The sequence below is a fragment of the Corvus hawaiiensis genome, chromosome 5, assembly GCF_020740725.1.
Source record: "Corvus hawaiiensis isolate bCorHaw1 chromosome 5, bCorHaw1.pri.cur, whole genome shotgun sequence".
Taxonomy (NCBI): Eukaryota; Metazoa; Chordata; class Aves; order Passeriformes; family Corvidae; genus Corvus; species Corvus hawaiiensis.
Genome location: NC_063217.1, coordinates 75,370,292 through 75,388,681, shown reverse-complemented (window position 1 = coordinate 75,388,681; position 18,390 = coordinate 75,370,292). Strand labels below are relative to the sequence as shown.

Genomic DNA, 18,390 nt, shown 5'->3' with positions numbered 1-18,390 from the left:
ACCTGCTTGGAAACACCTCTTTTCCACATGGGCTGTGCAAGAAATTATTTAATATTCCAGTACTTACACTTGGATGCACACTCTGCTGCTTCAAGGAACTTTCATTTACAGCTGGAAGGCAACTGTCATTTAATCCCTACCTCTGAACTGTGAATTATGTTTATTTCTGCCCTCTGTACTCCCTTGCCCCTAATATTTTTCCTAGGCAGGATTATAAACTGCTTTCAAATAACACACTTGCTCCAACCTGAGGAGCTTCAATCAGCACCTTGACCTTTATTTTCTGAATTCACATCCCAGTAACGTGATTTTGGGCAGTGTAAAGTTTTACAATTTGATTTACTCCACATAATTTCTAGGCCGCATGTTCTGCACATTCCTTTCCTCCCTCACAAGTATTTCTTACCTGCATAAGACAAAGGCAGCTGAGGTTAAGTCACAGATATGAAGTAAAAACAACAAATTACTGCAGGAGGACAGTTAACTGTGCACAGATTTATTTTATTTACATCTCTATAATTTGAGCTCTAATATTCAACACAACTCAGCCAGACAGGACCTGACAGTTGGCTGCTGCGCCGGGCGTGGGGCTGGGCTGGACCCAAACTGCATCCATGGGGAGGCCATGAGCCCAACCCTCTGTGGCTGTGACATGCAGCCTCTCACTAAGCACTTCTCAATTCCCTTTCAAACAGAAAACATAGGCAGGAAGACAACCATTTATTCCAACTACAAAAACCACTGAGATGCCTTTCAGGACCCAACAGTGTCTAGTGTGTTTAGTCAGAGTTCTTACTTTGCAGTTCATTAGGTATTTCAGGGATAAATTCCCTGTCATTGCAAAGAGCTGCGCAGCTCCTAAGTGGGAGGGTTTCCAGTTATGTTTTTCTAACAGTAGCTCAAAGCTTAGGCAGTTTCAGCATCCACCAGCCTGAAGCCAGTCGATTTCAGGCATCTTGCATGGATATTTTATAACTTAAGTGAAAATTCTACCTGCAGTCTTAAATACATAAATATCTTCTGCCACTTGGCTCTACTGAAAAGCTTTCTGCTAATATAATTCAGTATTTCTCTAATAGAGGGATAACTATATACTTAATTTGCATATTTTCTATCAACACAGTGGTTATTGCAATATTTTTCTGCGCCAGCCTCTTGGTACCAGGTCACACATCAGCAGGGTTTAAAGCCTTGGGCTTTTCAGGGTTTTTTTCCCCCAAGTTCCGGGTCAGATTCAGCACCTGTTGTTCGGGGGATGTAGTGCACCTCCTTAGGTGGTTCCAGCCTGCACCCCAGAGCTGCATGAGTGGGGGCAGCTGCAGTTGTTTAATGGTGAGGAGAGACTTCCCCGCTTTGCGCACTCGGAGGCTGAAGCACTCCTCAGTCCCAGCCCACAGAAAGCAGCAGCAAGGACTGCCCTTCAGCAGCCCAGGCATTCCCGAGGGGCCATCCCATCATACCGTAGTCTCTGTTTTTTTAACAGTCCGACTGCGAAGGTGTTGCCGTATCAGGCTCTTCTCTCTTAGGTACCTGAGAGAGAGAGAATGCATTTAAATAACCTCTGCAAACTTTCAACCCAAATTCCAATGAGCTGGTCAAATGGCAATGAAAACTTTCCCAACACAGGCAAGTTTATTATTTTCTAAACATTTCCCGGACACTTTGATTCAACATGATTATCAGCCCATCATCCAGTCACAGATCTATGGCTGCTGTAGCCTCTCGGTGCTGTTGGACTCAGGACTCAGATGCTCACAAATATGGGAGCCCCTCTGGCTTGTACCTGTGGGGTGTTTTGAGCTACTGCCAGCGGGATTCCTGTCATTCACCTCAAGTTTTGAAGGGACATCTGGCATTGATGTGGCTTAAACGCTACAGAACCTAAATAGCAGCATGTGTGTACTGCATTTATCCTTTCCCTTGGAACACACGGCAGCAAGTACAAGCTGAGTGACCAGTCAAAGGCTCAGAAAGCAAACAGCAAACAAAATAAACAGAAGTTACCCTGAGGGTTCAAATTTTCTGAAGACCCCACTCTATGTGTAGTCAGCATTAATTCTGGAATCTTTAAGATCAACAGGATAGGGAAAGGATTAAAAAAAAAAAAACCCTTCCAATCCCTTCAGCCTTCCCATCACAGTGTTCTACTTGCACTCTGCTACATCCATATGTTCTCCTCATGAGCCAGGCCACAATTGTACAGATTCCCCTGGACTCTGACACACCTCATTTTATGTCTGTTTACCTTGCAATTGTCTGTTGAATCTCCTGCTCCTCCTCTTCATTTATTCTGTGCAGAATCGATTCCAAAAAGGGAAGATGAAATGAAATGTACTGAGCAACCTAACAGGGAGAAGACAAGAAAGGCACTACTAACTATGGTCACTGAGAAAAATTCCATGGACTATAAGAAATGAGGATATACGTACATCACTGCTGATCTCCTCCACATCTCCATCCATGAGAAAGAACTTGGCAATATTCTCAGAAGGCCCCTGCAGCAGCCTGTGCAGCAAGGGAACATCTCCACTTCTCAACTGCTTCTTTTCTGGAATTTGTAAGCAATGTCATGAAACATGGAACACCCCAGAGGGGCTCTATCTACCTCCTGCAGTCATGAGCCTTTTTTCCTGACACAGATCCCATACTGACTCAAGTGCAATTACCATATACCTAACAGGTCCCTAATATTGTCCCATTAAAGGTACCTTCCCCCTCAGTTCCCTCCTATTCTCTCAGGTGTTCCCATTAATAAAGATCAAATCTCCCTTTTCCTGAAAAAGCAAGAGTAAACTGCTATGGAAGTAACCTTTCTCCACTGAACAATAAGTACTTTGAACTCAGCATATGCAATCCAAAGCTGTCAGCTGAAAGGGCTCACAACACAATTATTCCGCTTTTCCTCTCCAGAGGAGACATCTCTGAAGGGTCCCTGGAGAAGGCAAAATGCCACACCACACACACAGAGCCCAAACGAGGACAAAGGCCTGGGATGAGTCCTGTGACTCCAAGGGACACATTCCACACACACATAGAGGATGATCAGAGATGAAGTGATCAGGCAGCAGTGGCTGGCTTACCTCCAGATGCATGGATAACGTAAAGTGCAAATTCATGGGGGCTGTTTTCTATCTGTGAAACAACAGAAAGTCCATTCAGACTCACAGACCTCCCCAGCATTTCCCTCTCAGCACATTTTCCCTGTGTGTCTCAGCTCAGGGATTTGGATCAAAGTCTGTTACAGAGATCCTGTCTGTAGAAAAGTTAAAAGATACTGGATCTGAGCTGTGCTGCCATGTTCACTGTCCCTGTGCCAGCCCTAACCCTTATGTTCCCACTCTGCCCAAACCAGTAATACACTGTAACCCCAGATCTTTCCTGCCTGGTTTCCCGGCAGCATCCTTAACTACTTCATATAGCTTACTTCTCCCATCACATGCAGATCTGCTATTCATGTTGCCATTGGGGGAAACCTCTGTGACCTACCCTCGTGCCTGAGCCACGTTCAGAAAACAGCAGACTTTTGAACACTTACTTTGCAACTTATTCCCTACAACTTTACACCCTGCTCTGTAATTCCATTCCTTATTACTCCTAGAAGTTAAGTTTTCCTTCCAAGACACTCCCAAGTCTTACTAACTACAGGAAGTAATTCTGCAACAGTGAAGTCTCTAGGCAAGTTAAATGGGAAGTTTAAGACCATTAACGTATAAATTATACACTAAGCAGCCATGCAATATCAAGATATTTGAGAAATATACAGCAGTAAGGGCAAAGCTACTTGTGACCACATATAATGCTGGTGGCAGGAGATGGTTCCAAGGAGATTCCAAGGGAAAAAAAAAAGTAGTTTCAGACAGTATGGCACTGACCTTGAGCAGTACTTTTAACTCTAACTTTCTGCATCTTTCCGTATGCCTGGCTCTAAGAGGAAACATGTCCCAGACACTCGTTCTAGTTCGCGGTCGTTTTACGCAAGCCGCAGTTCCTGGGGCTGTCCGCGGGAGGGCAGCACGGCCAGGGACAATGAAGCAGCCTTTGCCTGCCGTGGGAACGCTGGAAGCGCGGCAGCGCTCGCGCTACTGAGCGGGAGCTGTGAGAAGCGCGCTGCAGTTCTCCGCTCGCCGCACACCACGCACCCAGTTTAACTTTTCTGGCCTCTGAGAGCCATGGAACATAGGTAAAATAAACCCAACCCATGCATTTAAAATCGCCCATGTCGGGTTTTCTCCACTCCACTCCACACACTATCCTTGCCCAGTTACTCCCCATCTTTCCCGCAGTGCTGCAGTGCACAGCGGAACGAACATTTCCAGAACATGGCCACACTTCCTCCTGCCAGCAGACTTACCTTAAATTTACGAAGCAACTGTTCTACCACTTGTCTGGTTCTCATCTGGCTATTGATTCTTATTTTGGTTTCTGATCCAAAAGCCGGAGTGAAAACTGATGTCTGGGAACAAGAACAAGCGCACAAGGGTGTGAGCATGAGGCAAAACTCACTGGAGAGGGTTCCCCGTCCCTCAGGTGACAAAGCCAAGCCTAAAAATTCTTACCTCGTGATTGTAGAAGTGGCCATTGATTGAGAACCTGTGAGTTTCTACTCCGGTCCTGGTTATCGCAGGGAGCTTGGTCCTCTTCCGCACAGCTGTGGCATCACTGCTGGTCCAGGGCAGGGTGGCACAGTCAAGCTCCTGCTCACACCTGGACTTCAGCGTGTGACTTTCATAACATGGATAACCTGGACAGAATTAAAACCACATCAGCATCATGTGCAGCTGCTCACCACTCCCTGCCAGCACCCCCAGAGGATGGAGGCTCTTGGTGAAGGCCTTCATTCTTTATTTATTTGGGGGGCGGGGGGGAGGTGTGGAGCAGGAAAGGAACAAGGCATAGGCATACGCTGAAGAATAGGTTGATTGCAGTGGTTGCAGTTTGCTATTTTGTTCCCTTGAGAATGATCTCTTGGATAAAAGCACAGCTCATTCCCACTGGCTGTTCACCAAGTCACCTGCACAGCAATGTTGGCCCTAACCAGCCTTAGGCCGGTGTTTACTCAGCTTGCAGTACATGACACAGAAGAAAGAGATTTCCCTTTGCTGGTAGGGAAGGCCTGATGTATGAGATTCCTTTTGCACCCTCACAGAACACAGAAATTTTTGTTAACATGAGAGCACCCACACTAACTTTGCTCAAGGTCTGGCTGTTCCTCAGTAGACTTGAGTGTCTCCCCGCTAATATGATGGAGGTCATCAAATTCTCCCCAGCGAGTCATTCCCCTGAAAGACCAAACATGTAGTTATCATTGACTGCTCCTCATTAACTCAGTGATTTCAGTTCATTCTGTGGCCAGGGTTCATGTAATACACTCCCATCCCCGCTCCAGTTACATACTTCAGCATGGTAATTTTAGTTTAAGTCATCATAAAATCAGGTACTAAAACGTGATATTAAAGTATGACCAGGGATCCCAAATGTAACACATCCAATTTAGAACCTGTTGAACATCAACCAGGACATAACAACCAACTTGCAGTAATTCCTGATCTATTTCACAGCACCACCCTGGATTAATCACACAGAGACTACCAGGCAGGCACACAAAACACACATATTGCTGTTTAAATAGTCACAGAATGCAGGTCTGTTACACAGGTTAAATTATACACAGCCCCTCGTGCTGTCCAAACCAGCTGTGTATGAGAGCAGGAAGTTCCAGCCAGCCTGTCAGAAAAACTATATTCATGTCAATATTTCCATAATTCATTGCCTAAACTCTTCAGCAGGAAGTCTTCAGCCAGTTACTACTCTGACTGAGAACAAACCAATTTGTAGGGCAATATTAAAAATAAATTTCATGTGTGTATATATATAAATATATTTTTTCCCAAAAATATTCAGCTACCCCCAATTTACATGCCAAACAAGATCTTTGTTGTATTCCACACATTTACCAAGTTCATTTAAGATCAGACAGCCAAGCTGCTCTGCATACCTTAAGGCATGTCAGGGCAGCCCCACATTTCTGGGATCATGAGTTAATGTTTACTTTAGGATACAGATTTCCACCAGTTACAAGTTTTTTAAGAACTGCCTTGCAGGCCACATGCATCCCACACCAGCAGACCTGGTCAAGGTAAACAGAGAGCCAGATTTGCCTAAAACTCAGGTTCTTTCCTAGTTACTCCTGTCAAATTTCATCCCTCAATTTCAACAGCCAGAGATGGGGAAGAAGACTTTACTGGAACTCCACAGCTGCAAAGATGGCAGAATTAAATCCCCAGTTCCAACATGTCCCTCCCACATGCAATCTGAGACAATAAGTAATTAGGAAAATAAACTCCACAATACACAATTTATCAGGGAGTCATTCAGGGTGAATATTGGCTCTGCCTCTGTATTACAAGACTCAAAGAGATTCAGCTCATCAAATTCACCCACCAAGGCGGGGGAAACAGCATTCAAAACAAAGTACACTGAGTATCTGTATTAGCTGAGCACAACACACTGGGATATAAAATGTCATTGGCAGCAGCTGGAACAGCTAGTCTGTGGGCATTTTAAGGGGGTTTTACACTAAATTTTACACAGACAAAGCCAGTACTCATTCCCTGGCTTGAACTTCACCTGAGCAGCAATGGTTCCACACCTGACATACCTGGGAATGTAAGATGGGACACACAGTCTCTCAGCACTTACCTACCAGATTTTGGCTTCATGCTCTAGTGTGTGCACCAACATAAGGCCTTTCAGGGGCTTCCAGTATCAGGTATGGTATATATGGTATATATTCCAGTACATGGAAATGTAGGGGTTTTTTTTGGTCTTTTCCTATATTTTTATATACATCCATTTCCCAGTCCTTGTACAGGAATAGTCAGTTCCCATGACAAAGAGCAGCCTCCTCCAGCTCCTCAGCCTGAAGGCCAAACACAGTTGCTACGAACACACACCTTTCTGCCCAGAAGAAGCTGTTGAAAGGCTCTGCTGTACAGCAACCACCATGGCCTTTGGGGAATCTGGGATATCCAGTGCAGCCAGCCATATCCCTTGAAGCCACAACATGAGCTATCTTGTAATGCTAGCTTCCTTAGGGAAGTTCATACATTACCTTTTACTAGGGAACAAACCCACGTTCTCTGTTGACTTCAGGGTTACAAAAGAGGGTATCTGCTTCTCATCCTGAATTTTTAATCGGATGGGATGCCGCACTCCCCAAAATATCGAGAGGATCCCTTCAATGAATGGTGTGCTTCCTTCTCGCTGGAGAAAAACAGCAAAATAGTGAGCGCTGCATAATAACTGAGTAAAAATAATCAACTAATTAATTGATTTCCCCTCAAAGTAACAGGAATACAGTGAAATCCAGGCTGACACAGCCCTGGAACAGATTACTTGGAGAACGTGTAACCTCAGTTTTGAGCTATTTCCAAACCAGCCAAAGTTGCAGCTGACCTGTTCAGTTCAGGAAACCAGTTCTGGTTTATAATATTACATGGAACATGTCATGCTATAAAACCACCACAGCAAGTGCTGCAGTCCAGTGCTGTGAGGAGAAGAGAGCACTAATTTGGTATGTCCAGATTAGTGAAGTTTCTCTCCCCTAAATCCTTACCTGATTATATGTCAGTTGCAGATTCTCTTGATCTGAATAGTAAGAGTTGTAATTCTTCAGAAGAGAACTGAGCTGCTCTCTAGAATGAAGATCACAATGAAAAAATAATTTTTTACATCTCTGTAAAATGCAGGTGGTATGTGGCAGGGTGCTACCTGTGCTACCCACTGCATCCTTCTATAGGTTTATTCATGACCAAGATATCATTTCCTGAGAGTAAAGTTTTGTCAAACTACAGGGTTGCTCATAAGTTGCTTCTTCAAAAACCCAGAGGAAATTAATTAGTCAGTCTCACATGACCTTTATAATATTGCCCCAGAATAGCTTGTACTTTGCACCTCTGCAGCAGTCATGAGGAGGAAGCAAACAGAACAATATCCCCATGCACCAATATTGCAGGTTACTTTTAACTAGGCTACACTTTATTTTCTCTGCATGATGGCTTCCGTTCGCTTTCAATATTGCTTCAGATACTCTTCTTATTTCCAAACATCTACAGTATGTCTAACATTCCTATTACCCTCTGCTTGAAACCAAACAGCTTTGCACCAACTCTTTGCTGAGAGGAGAAAGGAAGGAGATGAAGAGAACCTCTGCCAAGAAGCAAGGAGCCATGGAGACAAAAAACCAGCTGCAGCTCAGGCTAAGGAGGGCTGAACAATGACAGAATTAACTGAAATGTATTTCAAGGTCATCAAGAATGGAACATTCTTCACCACACCACTTAAAGATGACTCAGACTGTAATTCAAGCAAGCAATTCCCACCAGCAGAGGTAATTAACCATGGGGAACAACTCCATGGAAGTGTACAAATTCTTCCTTATGGACTAATGATTACATTGGTTTAATGTCCTGCCTTGCCATCACGTGTGAAGACACCAAGTTTGTTTCCAAATAGCGCCCGTTATTTCCACGTTTGTGTGAGCTCTTGAACAGCAGGCCCACAGAGAGAATACACAGCGCCTACAAGCTCTGCACCACACGTTCCTGAGAGAGTTGCTGAAGCTATTCAGAACCCCTGTACCATCAGAAACACTATTACAACTCCTCCACCAATTTTAAACAAAGAAGTGCCCCAGAGGAACTGACAGCCCAACATGGCGACAGGCCCTAGGAACATGGCCTTCCCCTGGGCCCAGCTGCCCAGACACCAGAGAGGGAACCAGGGACAGCCAGGAGGACAGGTAACATGTCCGTGCTGTGCTTGGGGCAGAGGGCCATGCAGAGCATGAACGTGGAAAGCTTTCCCTGGCATACTTATCCCTCCCCTCTCCACTTAATAAACAAGACAGTGTCCTGTTGCTTAGTGAGCCTTTTCCCATGGTGAGAAGGGAAAAGATCAACTGGGCTTTTACCTAGCAGGTAACATGAGGACAAGGGCTGCACCACTAAACTCAAGGTTCGTTGCATTCCCTGCTACTTCTCTGTAAATGTAAATTATTTACTTTACATTACTGCAATTCCACACACAAAAATATTTTTTAACTAGCTTTATCAACTGGACTCCAAACAAGGATTTTCAACATTTACTTCAACTCACTTTGGTCTTAAATCCTCAGAATACTGGTGGCAAAACCCCTTCTTTCCATTGCGTTGAAATAGCTCATTACAGGTTCTGTGTGTCTCATGAACTGTGAGGGACTGTATTCAGGTCATCCCACCAAAAAGGAGTGCAAATAGACTTGGATATGAATCAGATACAAGCCCATTTCTGATCATGCTGGCTACTGGTAAGCAAGATGAAGCACGTCTTGGCCTCGTACACAGGCAAGCTCCAGATGCAATTCATGATTAACAGGCAAGTAGGAGATAGGCAGTTCTGTCTGACAGATGTTGTGACAGACCTGCTGATCCTGCTCGAGAGGTGCTTCAGACTCAAGTCTCTTTCTACTTCACAGCCTTTGGCAACCATTTTACTGACAGCTGTTACTTCACAAGTTTTTTCCAAGTAGGAAGTTGGGAAGGTGAGCTCCCTGAAGATGGATTAGGAATGTGTAAGGACTTGGGTCACACTCTGAGGCCCACCTATTACTCTTAGTCCATGTTGTCTGCAAAGGCAAATAAAATCATAACTAACAGCAGTAAGTGGTCTGGTAAGGGTCATCTCTGAAGCAGATTCTGTTTCTCAGAGAAAGCTCTCAAGATTTTCACAACAGTTCTTGCCTTGTCTAAAAAAACTTGCTATTGCCTTCCTCAGAAGTTTTCATAAGTAAATCTTTCAGGTTTCAGCCTTGCATTAGTGCAACCAACAGTGACAAACCACGCAAACAATTAGAAAAGCCCTGAGGGAGAGATTTAACAGCAGCTCATTCTGACTTGTTTGTCCTTGCGTAGTGGAGACATAAGAGAAAAAACCATTTTCCTTCTTTTTGCCCCAGAAGGGAATACGTGCACCAGCCTAGTTCCAGGAGGAGTCTTACTGTAACACATCTTCCTGCTGCCCTAACCTAGAGACAGATGCCATCTCTGCTGAGTTTGGCGGCTGGAAAATCAGCAGCTGTTGTGTTGCAAGTCTATTTTCACAGCAGCTTTGTGGCAACATCCAAACGCAGCCATTAATGGAAACCAAAGCCAACTAACTGGCAGAACAACTCACCCCAAAAACATAGCATGCACTGCAGATTCACCACTTTCTTCAGTAGCAAAAGCAGGACACAAAGGAACTGCAAGGTCAGGTGCCCCAGTGGTAAACCACAACAGAGCCCAGACTGCTCTCTGGAAACACTAACACAGGAGAGCTCACCTGTGCCCTCTCCTCCCCCAAGCCCTACACACAATCCGTGAATATTTATGGCAGTTATGCTGGAGACGCAGCAGTTCAGCCAGCCAAATCATCCCACATGCTTTGGTCAGCCTTTTGATCCAGCCATTGTGCAATTCCCAAACAGCAAGCTTGCCCCATCAGCAAGATTCGCAGGATAGAACTGGAAGAGAAGTAGTGTAACAGCAGATTCAAGGAATAGATGAGGGCTGATAGTCTGGAAATTGCATTGGAAGCAAGCCTGAGTGCATATGGAATGTCCGTGGTTCTTGAAACACTTATTTCTCTTTATGCAAGGCAAAGAAAGTTTAAACCATGGCTGTCATGCAGAAAGGTCTCAACCAGGATCCACATTTCACCACACGAACAGGCAAATACATAGGGGAATAAAACCCCAGAGACACTGGTTCACTTGGTACATTTCCAAACCAAGAAATACATGCCAAGTTCACACACATTAATTACTTCCAACACAAAAGCACTGAGCTCCAAATTAGCAGCGGTGTAAAGGGAACAACTCTTGAAGAGAAAGGGGGTGATGCATCTACTGCCTGTGTGCTCTGGGCAAAGCCCTGACACCCTTCCTTGAAAAGGGAGAAAACAGCATTGCTCAGGCCACACAGCAAAGTATCAGGATTCAGGAACAAATCTCTACTGCAGCATGAGAAATTCCAGTACCCCCTCCCTGGTTGACTCTACAGGTAGTTTCTTTCCCATGGGAAGACCAAGAGCGATGGAAATGAAGAGAGAAGAGAGGCCCTTCTTCCAGCTCCTGTGCCCTTGCCAACAGGGGAAAAATAATCCTGCAAGAAAGGGGACGGAGCTAAATGCCAGGTGGCTCAGAGTTTGGGGCAGCAGTAGGAAAAATTCCTCCCAGGGAGACTGAACTGTGAAAAGCATCCTACAAACTGCAGTTAGAGTGCAATTCCAAGCTTTTTTACAAGTAGGTGAAAGAGACACTTCCTCTGACCACAGCAGAGAACTGGCAGCCCAAAGGTCTTTCTGCACAGATTCTCAGCAATCCGGGGCTGCCAAACCCCAGGATGCAGACAGGCAGAGCTCAACTCTGGAACTTATGGCCAATTCCAACAGATTTCCAAGACAGGAAGGTCTTCTTCCCTAACTTGTAATTTTATTTCAGAATCCTCTAGATGGGCTGTTCTCCTTAATGAACAAAAACCACAGGTCCAAAGGTTTAATGCTCTGTTCTTTTAATTCCATGTAGAGGCCAACTCTTTTCTGGAAACAGGTTAAAGTAAGTGGTAGGGATTGCTGCTGCTACAGGCCCAGCTCTCTACGGGATCCCCTGTCAAGGAATAAATGTGGAATAATTTGAAAGAAAGCAGAAAAGTCATTAAATATTTAGGTTTTTAATAATTTACCTGGTTATGAACTTCTCTTCATTGATGAAAACAGAAGGCAGATGCTGCGCCTTCATAGTCACTTTCTTCATTTACTCAGAAGAGATGAATCTAAACAAAAAGTTAAAAAAAGTGAATATATCCACTGCTGTTACTACAAAAGATGGAATAGTAATCAAGCAACAAAGCTTTAGCTGGCCAAGTGAAACAGGCTGGGACACTCAAGCTGATGGCTCACTACACCATATTTTGACTACTTCATACTTGGCCTTAATACCCAAATATTTCCCACTCCTAATAAAAAAAGCTGTAAGCCACTCCCATCCAGTACATAACAGTACCTTAAATCCCAAGTACTACATCTACCAGACCTTTCTCAAGCAGTTTTAGGACTACTTCAACTCCAGGATTATGCTTGAGTTGTTAGCAGTCTGAGACAGCAGCCCATGTACTGGTCAGGATCCCTTTGTCCACTATGGATAGAGCATTACCCCGGGTCACTGGAACACACCGTGACTCAGCGAACCACCCTCATCTAGATTCCTAAAACCAGGCAAGGGAAGGAGTGTTGATGATTAGCAGTGTCCTGCAGCACCCCAAGAAAGCAGGTGGAATAGCTAAGAGAGAACAAGACTGTAATTTCAGGGACGTAGCAATACAATTCACAGATTTCCACACTGGGATTTGAGCCTATTATGCAGGCAATGAGCCAGACCCACAAGACTCCAACAGTGCACTCCTCAGCAAGCTTAATTATGTAGTCTAGGCTCTTTCCTTCACCCTCAGGTACTAGAATAAAAGGCAGACTGAGGAGAGTTAACTGAACAAGTGGCATCACACACGGCAGCGAAAAAACCCTCAAAGAATCCCATGACAAGCAGTAACATCTCCAAAGACTGCCCGGGAAGCTGATCATTCCACTTCCATTTCTTTTATTTGGGCATGAAGGCAAAGGAATTTGGCTGACAGCACTCAATGTCCATTGTCCCTTATGCCAGAGGATTGACTTGAATCTGATTTCAGACTGCATTGGACAGGGCCTGGTCAAAGATATCTGCAAAGCAGTCGGTTGTCTATAGTCCCAATGACTAGCAGCCTTCCAAAAACCAATTTAGGAAACATTCAACCTTGAACAGATCATGGCTGGGCAAAGAGTAAACATCTCACCTCTGTGTATTGCACTACTGAGCTGCTTTTTTAGATGTCACCAATTTTCCATAATCATAGATAAACAGCTTCTAAAAAACAACATATGTGGACAAATGAGAAGTTTTACATATAAAAACCATGATCTTCACCCGACAAAATACACAACAAGTTATTTCACAACCCCTAAACCCAGAGTGCACTACCAAAATGAGCTTTACCTGAGCAGCTGCGGTTTCTAGCAGGGCTCTCTCAGGAGCTCGCTGAAAGAAGCAGCACTCCCTTTGTCCTTTGGGCGACATCCATCAAGACAAAAACATACCTGAAAGCCAAACAAGCCCAGGGACTTCTGTACAGACATGAGTTTGTATGTGAGGAGTACACTGCTGTACACCACTGCTGGGTTTTTGCCTCTGAAATGACTTCAGTAACCACTGGCCACACCTTGAAATCTGATTTTATGTGATTTACTTAAGACCTCTAAGTGAAGCAGCTGCCTGTGTCAGTGTAATTTCAAGCCAATTTTACAAGATGCAGAGGAGTTTATGCACTTTGGCACCTGAAAAACTGAATATACACTTCAGCTTCCTCCCACCTGTCAGGAAACAACATGTTAAGAGCAGTGGATAGCCAAGGCACCTCTGTTAACTGTAGAGTGGCAACACTGGAAAGCTCCAGCACCACTTCACTGCTTGTGGCTGCACTCTTTTCTATAGAATTTGGCCTTAAATTGATTCATCTGAAAGAAAAAGCTCATCTCTGCATATGGAGAGAAGTGACCTTTACACACACAAAAAAGAGATGAACACTTTGTTTTGCTACACAGTGGATGGCTCCTAGTAAATTATTTGCCTTAAACACCTTGAACAGATTTTAAATCAGCCAGGTGCCATTAAAATGCTGAAAATAAAGCTAACTGGAAGAGTAGGTGGTGATGGGGATAATTCTTCACCAACTCCTTTCTCTTTCTCTCCCTCACTGCCCCAATATCCAGGACAAAGCCTTCTCTCCTGCGGCTGGCACAGAAGCACAGCTCTCACTACGCCTTCCTCAGTTATGTGACCTGCTCTGCTTATCAGCCTTGTACCAAACACTTCCACACCACCAGCTCACTCCAGAGATGAACCTCTTCTCCCTGGACTCTTCCCACAGGCACATCCTGGCTGCACACCTCTCACAGCCCCTATTTTTAGCCAAGCCCTAAACCTGTGGGTTGCCACCATCCAGTGACTTCCCCAGCACCATTACCTGACACAACAGATGTCAGGATATTTGCACGGCCGCTCCTTAAATCTACAAAGATGTTAGATTTTCCATCACCTCCTGCTATCTTGCTGCTTTCCATGTCACTTCCCTGTAGTCCTTTTGAGGAAGCAAACAGAAGTGAAATGCATTTCCATTGCTCCCTTTGGTTTGAACTAACCAAACCATGCTAATTTTCCAGCTACTCCAACCATACATATGCCTGTGTCATTTATTCGAAGCCATCTCCTGACTTACTTGGTATCACACAGGTGTCTTCACCATTATGTTAAACTGGACTAGAAGTGCAGAATTTTTTCAGATAGGTTACACCCAGAAAGTGGGATCTTGGCTGGACTAAACTGCTGGCCTGAGACTTAATCAAGTAGAAACCTAATGCTTGGAGGAAGACTGAAGCCTGAAATACGTAGTGAAAGACAGAAAGGAAAGCAAAGGGAAAGTCAGGGAGAAATGAAAACTGGGGCAGCTGCAAACTGAGCATCTCTAGATGTGCACTGCAACTACTGGAGGAGTCTAGGAAAAGCAAAGGGAAAACAGACCACTGCACATTTCAAAGCTGCATGAGCATCAACACATCAGTGCACAGTACAAATCTCACAAAGGTAATGAGCTGTACTTGTCTGTAAGATTCATATCTTACCTGAAATTTGGGGGTTTTTTCCCAAAAAAAAAGTCCAAGTCTCAGTGCAGAGGCAGATAAGAGGACTTGCTACCTTTTACTCAGTGCAGTGATATTTAAGTCATTTGCTTAAGGGGACCGACCAGGGACAGTGGAGTGCAGGAATGACAAAGCAAAAGTTAAGAGCAAATGGCTACACGGATTTTTACACAAGGATAAGAAAAGGCAGCTGCAGAGAAGGACTGGAAGGAGAGGGGCACCCGAGATCCAGAAATGAGCCAAGCAGGAGCAGCAAGGCAGCACCTCAATTTGCATAACAGCCTGGATGTGCTTTTGGTGCATCCATATATTAAGACAGGGCCCGCAGAGCACAGCATGCTACAGGGAGCCCCTACCAGTGCTAGAGAAACTAAAACCAGAAACCTCCACAAAGATCTCTAAGTATTTTGACCCAGTGCTTCCCAAAGCCCTTCCAAAACCACAGGAAGTCAGGATAGGGCGAACCTCTTCCATTTCGTTTCTAGAAACCACAAGGCTGAGCTGTTAACTCAACTATCAACTACACACACATGGAATATTTTGTACAGCACAAAGCTCTGCACCATAGGCACAACACCATATCCAGCTGAGCCATCTTCTAAACTCACAAGTGTCTGGTATTTAGCAAATATTTGGATCGTGATTGGTTTCTATAAAGATGAATTTAAGATTTGTTCAGATAGATAAACTCAGTATCAGCAGAATAATTTTACTACTCACATACTCTAGTTATGGGACTTCATGTTCCTTTCTTTGGTTTCTTTTTTAAGGTAGATGTCCCTACCACCATAGAAAAAGGTGGTAATTAAAATAAAGTATTTACTTTGAACAATTGTGTTTTCCCCGCTAAAAACAAGGGCTTTGGTTTTTTTCTTGGGCTTTCAGATTTCTTCACACTTTATTTTAAAAATTAGCTGTTCCGTACAGAGCATTAGGAGCACTACTTGAGTACAAATCACAGCATAAGCCCTCTGCTCAGGCAGGCTCGGAACGGGATTTGACAAAAACAGCAGTAAGTTGGTTTACGTGAATATGGCCCCTTAACTTTCCCAGTCACAAGGCAGATGCACACGCTCCCTCCCCTCAGGCATTGCTAGAGCGGCGCTCGCACACATTACTTTCAAACACTCTGTTACCCCATTTCAAGAGGAGTTACTTTCCGTTCGCAGCCGAGCGGCACAGGCCGTTTTTAGCCGCCGAAAAGAGCGCACAAGGTCACCGATGTCACTTCTAAATCACACCCGTACCGAATGAAGGGCACTGCGGGGTCGTGGCCGCGGGCACGAGCAGCACTACCTGTTACCCGCCCGTTTAATCACAACTGACTCACGCAAACCCTTCAGGAACTTCTAACAAGCATTTCTGAGCAAGCATTTCTCCTTCCCTCCAGCACCCAAATGACTCCAGAGGAGTGTGACTGGAGTTCCGGGTCGCTGCGAAGGACCTTGCTTCCCCCGACATCGCAGCTTACACAGCGAGCAGAACAGCTCCAGCCTTCCTTTGCACTTACCCGGGCGTGCGATCCGGGCAGGAGAAGCACAGGACGAGTTTCACATACCTTTCCCTGAGCCCTGGAAGAGGCATGGCAGCATGGCCCTGGCGGACAGCTACCTCTTCTGCTGCATGGGACCCACAGAGCTCTTAATTACTATTTTGCCTAACAAACTGGGAATGCTGGAAGCCCAGAACACTCCCCGCACCTCGGTGCACGTCGGGAATATTTACCTACCACTTTCCTTTCTCCAAGCGCTGACAGGAGCCCGCCCTTAGTCACGGTTCCACCTCCAGGAGGCTCCGGTTAACACTTTAATCACTAACTTTACAAGGGGAGGCAACCTGCCGACTCCCTGGCATCATCTGGTGACACACCGTGAAATATCCTGTGCCCAAAGCACTGTTAGGCTTTAACCTCTTTTGTTTTCTAATCCATTGGATAAAGTATGCTTTCCCTCAGATACACGCCCATCTTCAATGTTTGGGGGAATAACTGGTACAATCCATCAGATCATGCCTCAGTGTAGATACATGGATTTAGAATATTATGACAAATTGTGACAGCACTGCTTGATCACTTAACCCCACACAGTTATTTTTGCTGAACTGTATAATACCCTTATGAATATTACTGGGCAAAAGTTGTGTCTGTAAGAGGGAAAGCATTGCCTCTTACTTTAATTGCTCAGCAGTAGCAGTAAATTGCATAAGCAGATGCTTAAGCTAGAAAAAAGAATTGAACCAAGACACACCTTCCCAGTTCCTACTGTTTGCCCATCTGTTTCCAGCTAATAATTAATTCACCAGATCAACCCCAAAGCATGAACTTATTGGGCCAGAGAGAAGAGCATGAAAAATGCCAAACCTGAATTTGCCTTCATACCCATCTTATTGCACTGATTTATATCAAATTACTTTTGCTTTATATAATTTGATGTTAGGGAGAGGCAGAACAGACCCAAATACTCAAATATTTGATTCCTGATCACATCCTATCCTCTGGTATAGGAGAATATACCAGAGGATATACTTCTCTCCAGAGATGGACACACTGCCAAACACATGCCACAGTAAGCCTGGTATTTGGGATTAAAGTTTGTGTTGCTTTTCCTGCCTTTGCACCTTGAAAATATTGACACAAGGATTTAACTGGCATTTACAACATTGAGAATCGCTCAAAACAGGGGGGGAGCAACATGCAAGGTTTTTTTACTCAGTTCACAATAGCATAGAAGCTCCGTGCTGGGGCTTGGAGCTTCATGCCAAGCTCAGTCTCTGGAGTTGCTCCATCTCAAGTGTGACAGTTTAGCACAAATCCACACAGCTTCCCACTTGCTGTAAAACCAGAGGTTTGGTTTTTCCTGTCCCAGCTTCAGATATTTGAGCACGCTGCCTGATGCTCTGGGATCAGAGAGCTGGAGCAGAGAGCAATAGCAGCCTGACCCCTTCAAGTCTCTAACCGAAGATAATGTCAAATATCTCTTTTTGACAAGTCTGCCACCCTGCTGGACACTCACACAGTGAGGTTGTTGGGCACCATGACGTACCCAAGTATTTTTATGACTGAAGACCACACTATTGGCTTACAATGGGGAAATGTGACATTGGCCCCTCCCTATCCCCCCAAGGATAAATCAGGCTTCATCCTGACCCCAAACTTTTCAACTTAAAAAGCAAACAAAACCAAAACCTCAAGTTTCTAGGGATGGCTTTTTTTTTTTTAAGTTTACAACCAAGTTTTGAGAACCCAATGCTTAAAGCACTTAGATTCATGCAAAGATATCTCAGTAAGAAATTAATACAATAAAGCAGTGAAACCTCTAATTGTAATAAAAAACCATAATTCCCATTTCCAGTAAAACCAGGTGTGTTGGTCCTTACCTTGGCCTGGTCAACGTGGCTCTGGTTTGTTTCTAGTTTTCTCTCTCACCTTTGAACTGTTCCTACCAATGGACAAGTTTTGATCTCATCTGAGTCACACACAATTAACTGGTGAGTACTTGGAAAGGACTGGTCAGTGCAGGCTGGGAACAGGTATGGGGAGGGGAAATAGGTCTTCAGGGCCACTGAGCAGGAACTACTTTACTGTCA

General features: G+C 44.6%; 1 protein-coding gene across 3 annotated transcripts; it reads right to left on the bottom strand.

Annotated features, from left to right (window-relative positions):
- Window positions 1-463: 463 nt before the first annotated feature.
- On the bottom strand, window positions 464-16,528 carry RASSF6 (Ras association domain family member 6). 3 transcript variants are annotated; one of them, XM_048303390.1, is made up of 12 exons: window positions 16,316-16,528; window positions 12,906-12,976; window positions 11,760-11,849; window positions 7,616-7,694; window positions 7,112-7,263; window positions 5,188-5,279; window positions 4,557-4,741; window positions 4,352-4,453; window positions 3,081-3,132; window positions 2,430-2,548; window positions 2,246-2,343; window positions 464-1,530 (listed from the first exon to the last, which is right to left on the bottom strand). In XM_048303390.1, the coding sequence occupies exons 3-12, from the start codon at window positions 11,828-11,830 to the stop codon at window positions 1,455-1,457; spliced, it is 1,026 nt and encodes a 341-aa protein (XP_048159347.1). In that variant the 5' UTR covers window positions 11,831-11,849; window positions 12,906-12,976; window positions 16,316-16,528; the 3' UTR covers window positions 464-1,454. The 3 variants fall into 3 exon arrangements, with proteins under 3 accessions (XP_048159347.1, XP_048159346.1, XP_048159348.1); XM_048303389.1 differs by lacking the exon at window positions 12,906-12,976; XM_048303391.1 differs by lacking the exon at window positions 12,906-12,976 and having other exon boundaries at window positions 16,364-16,528.
- Between the last annotated feature and the right edge of the window lie 1,862 nt (window positions 16,529-18,390).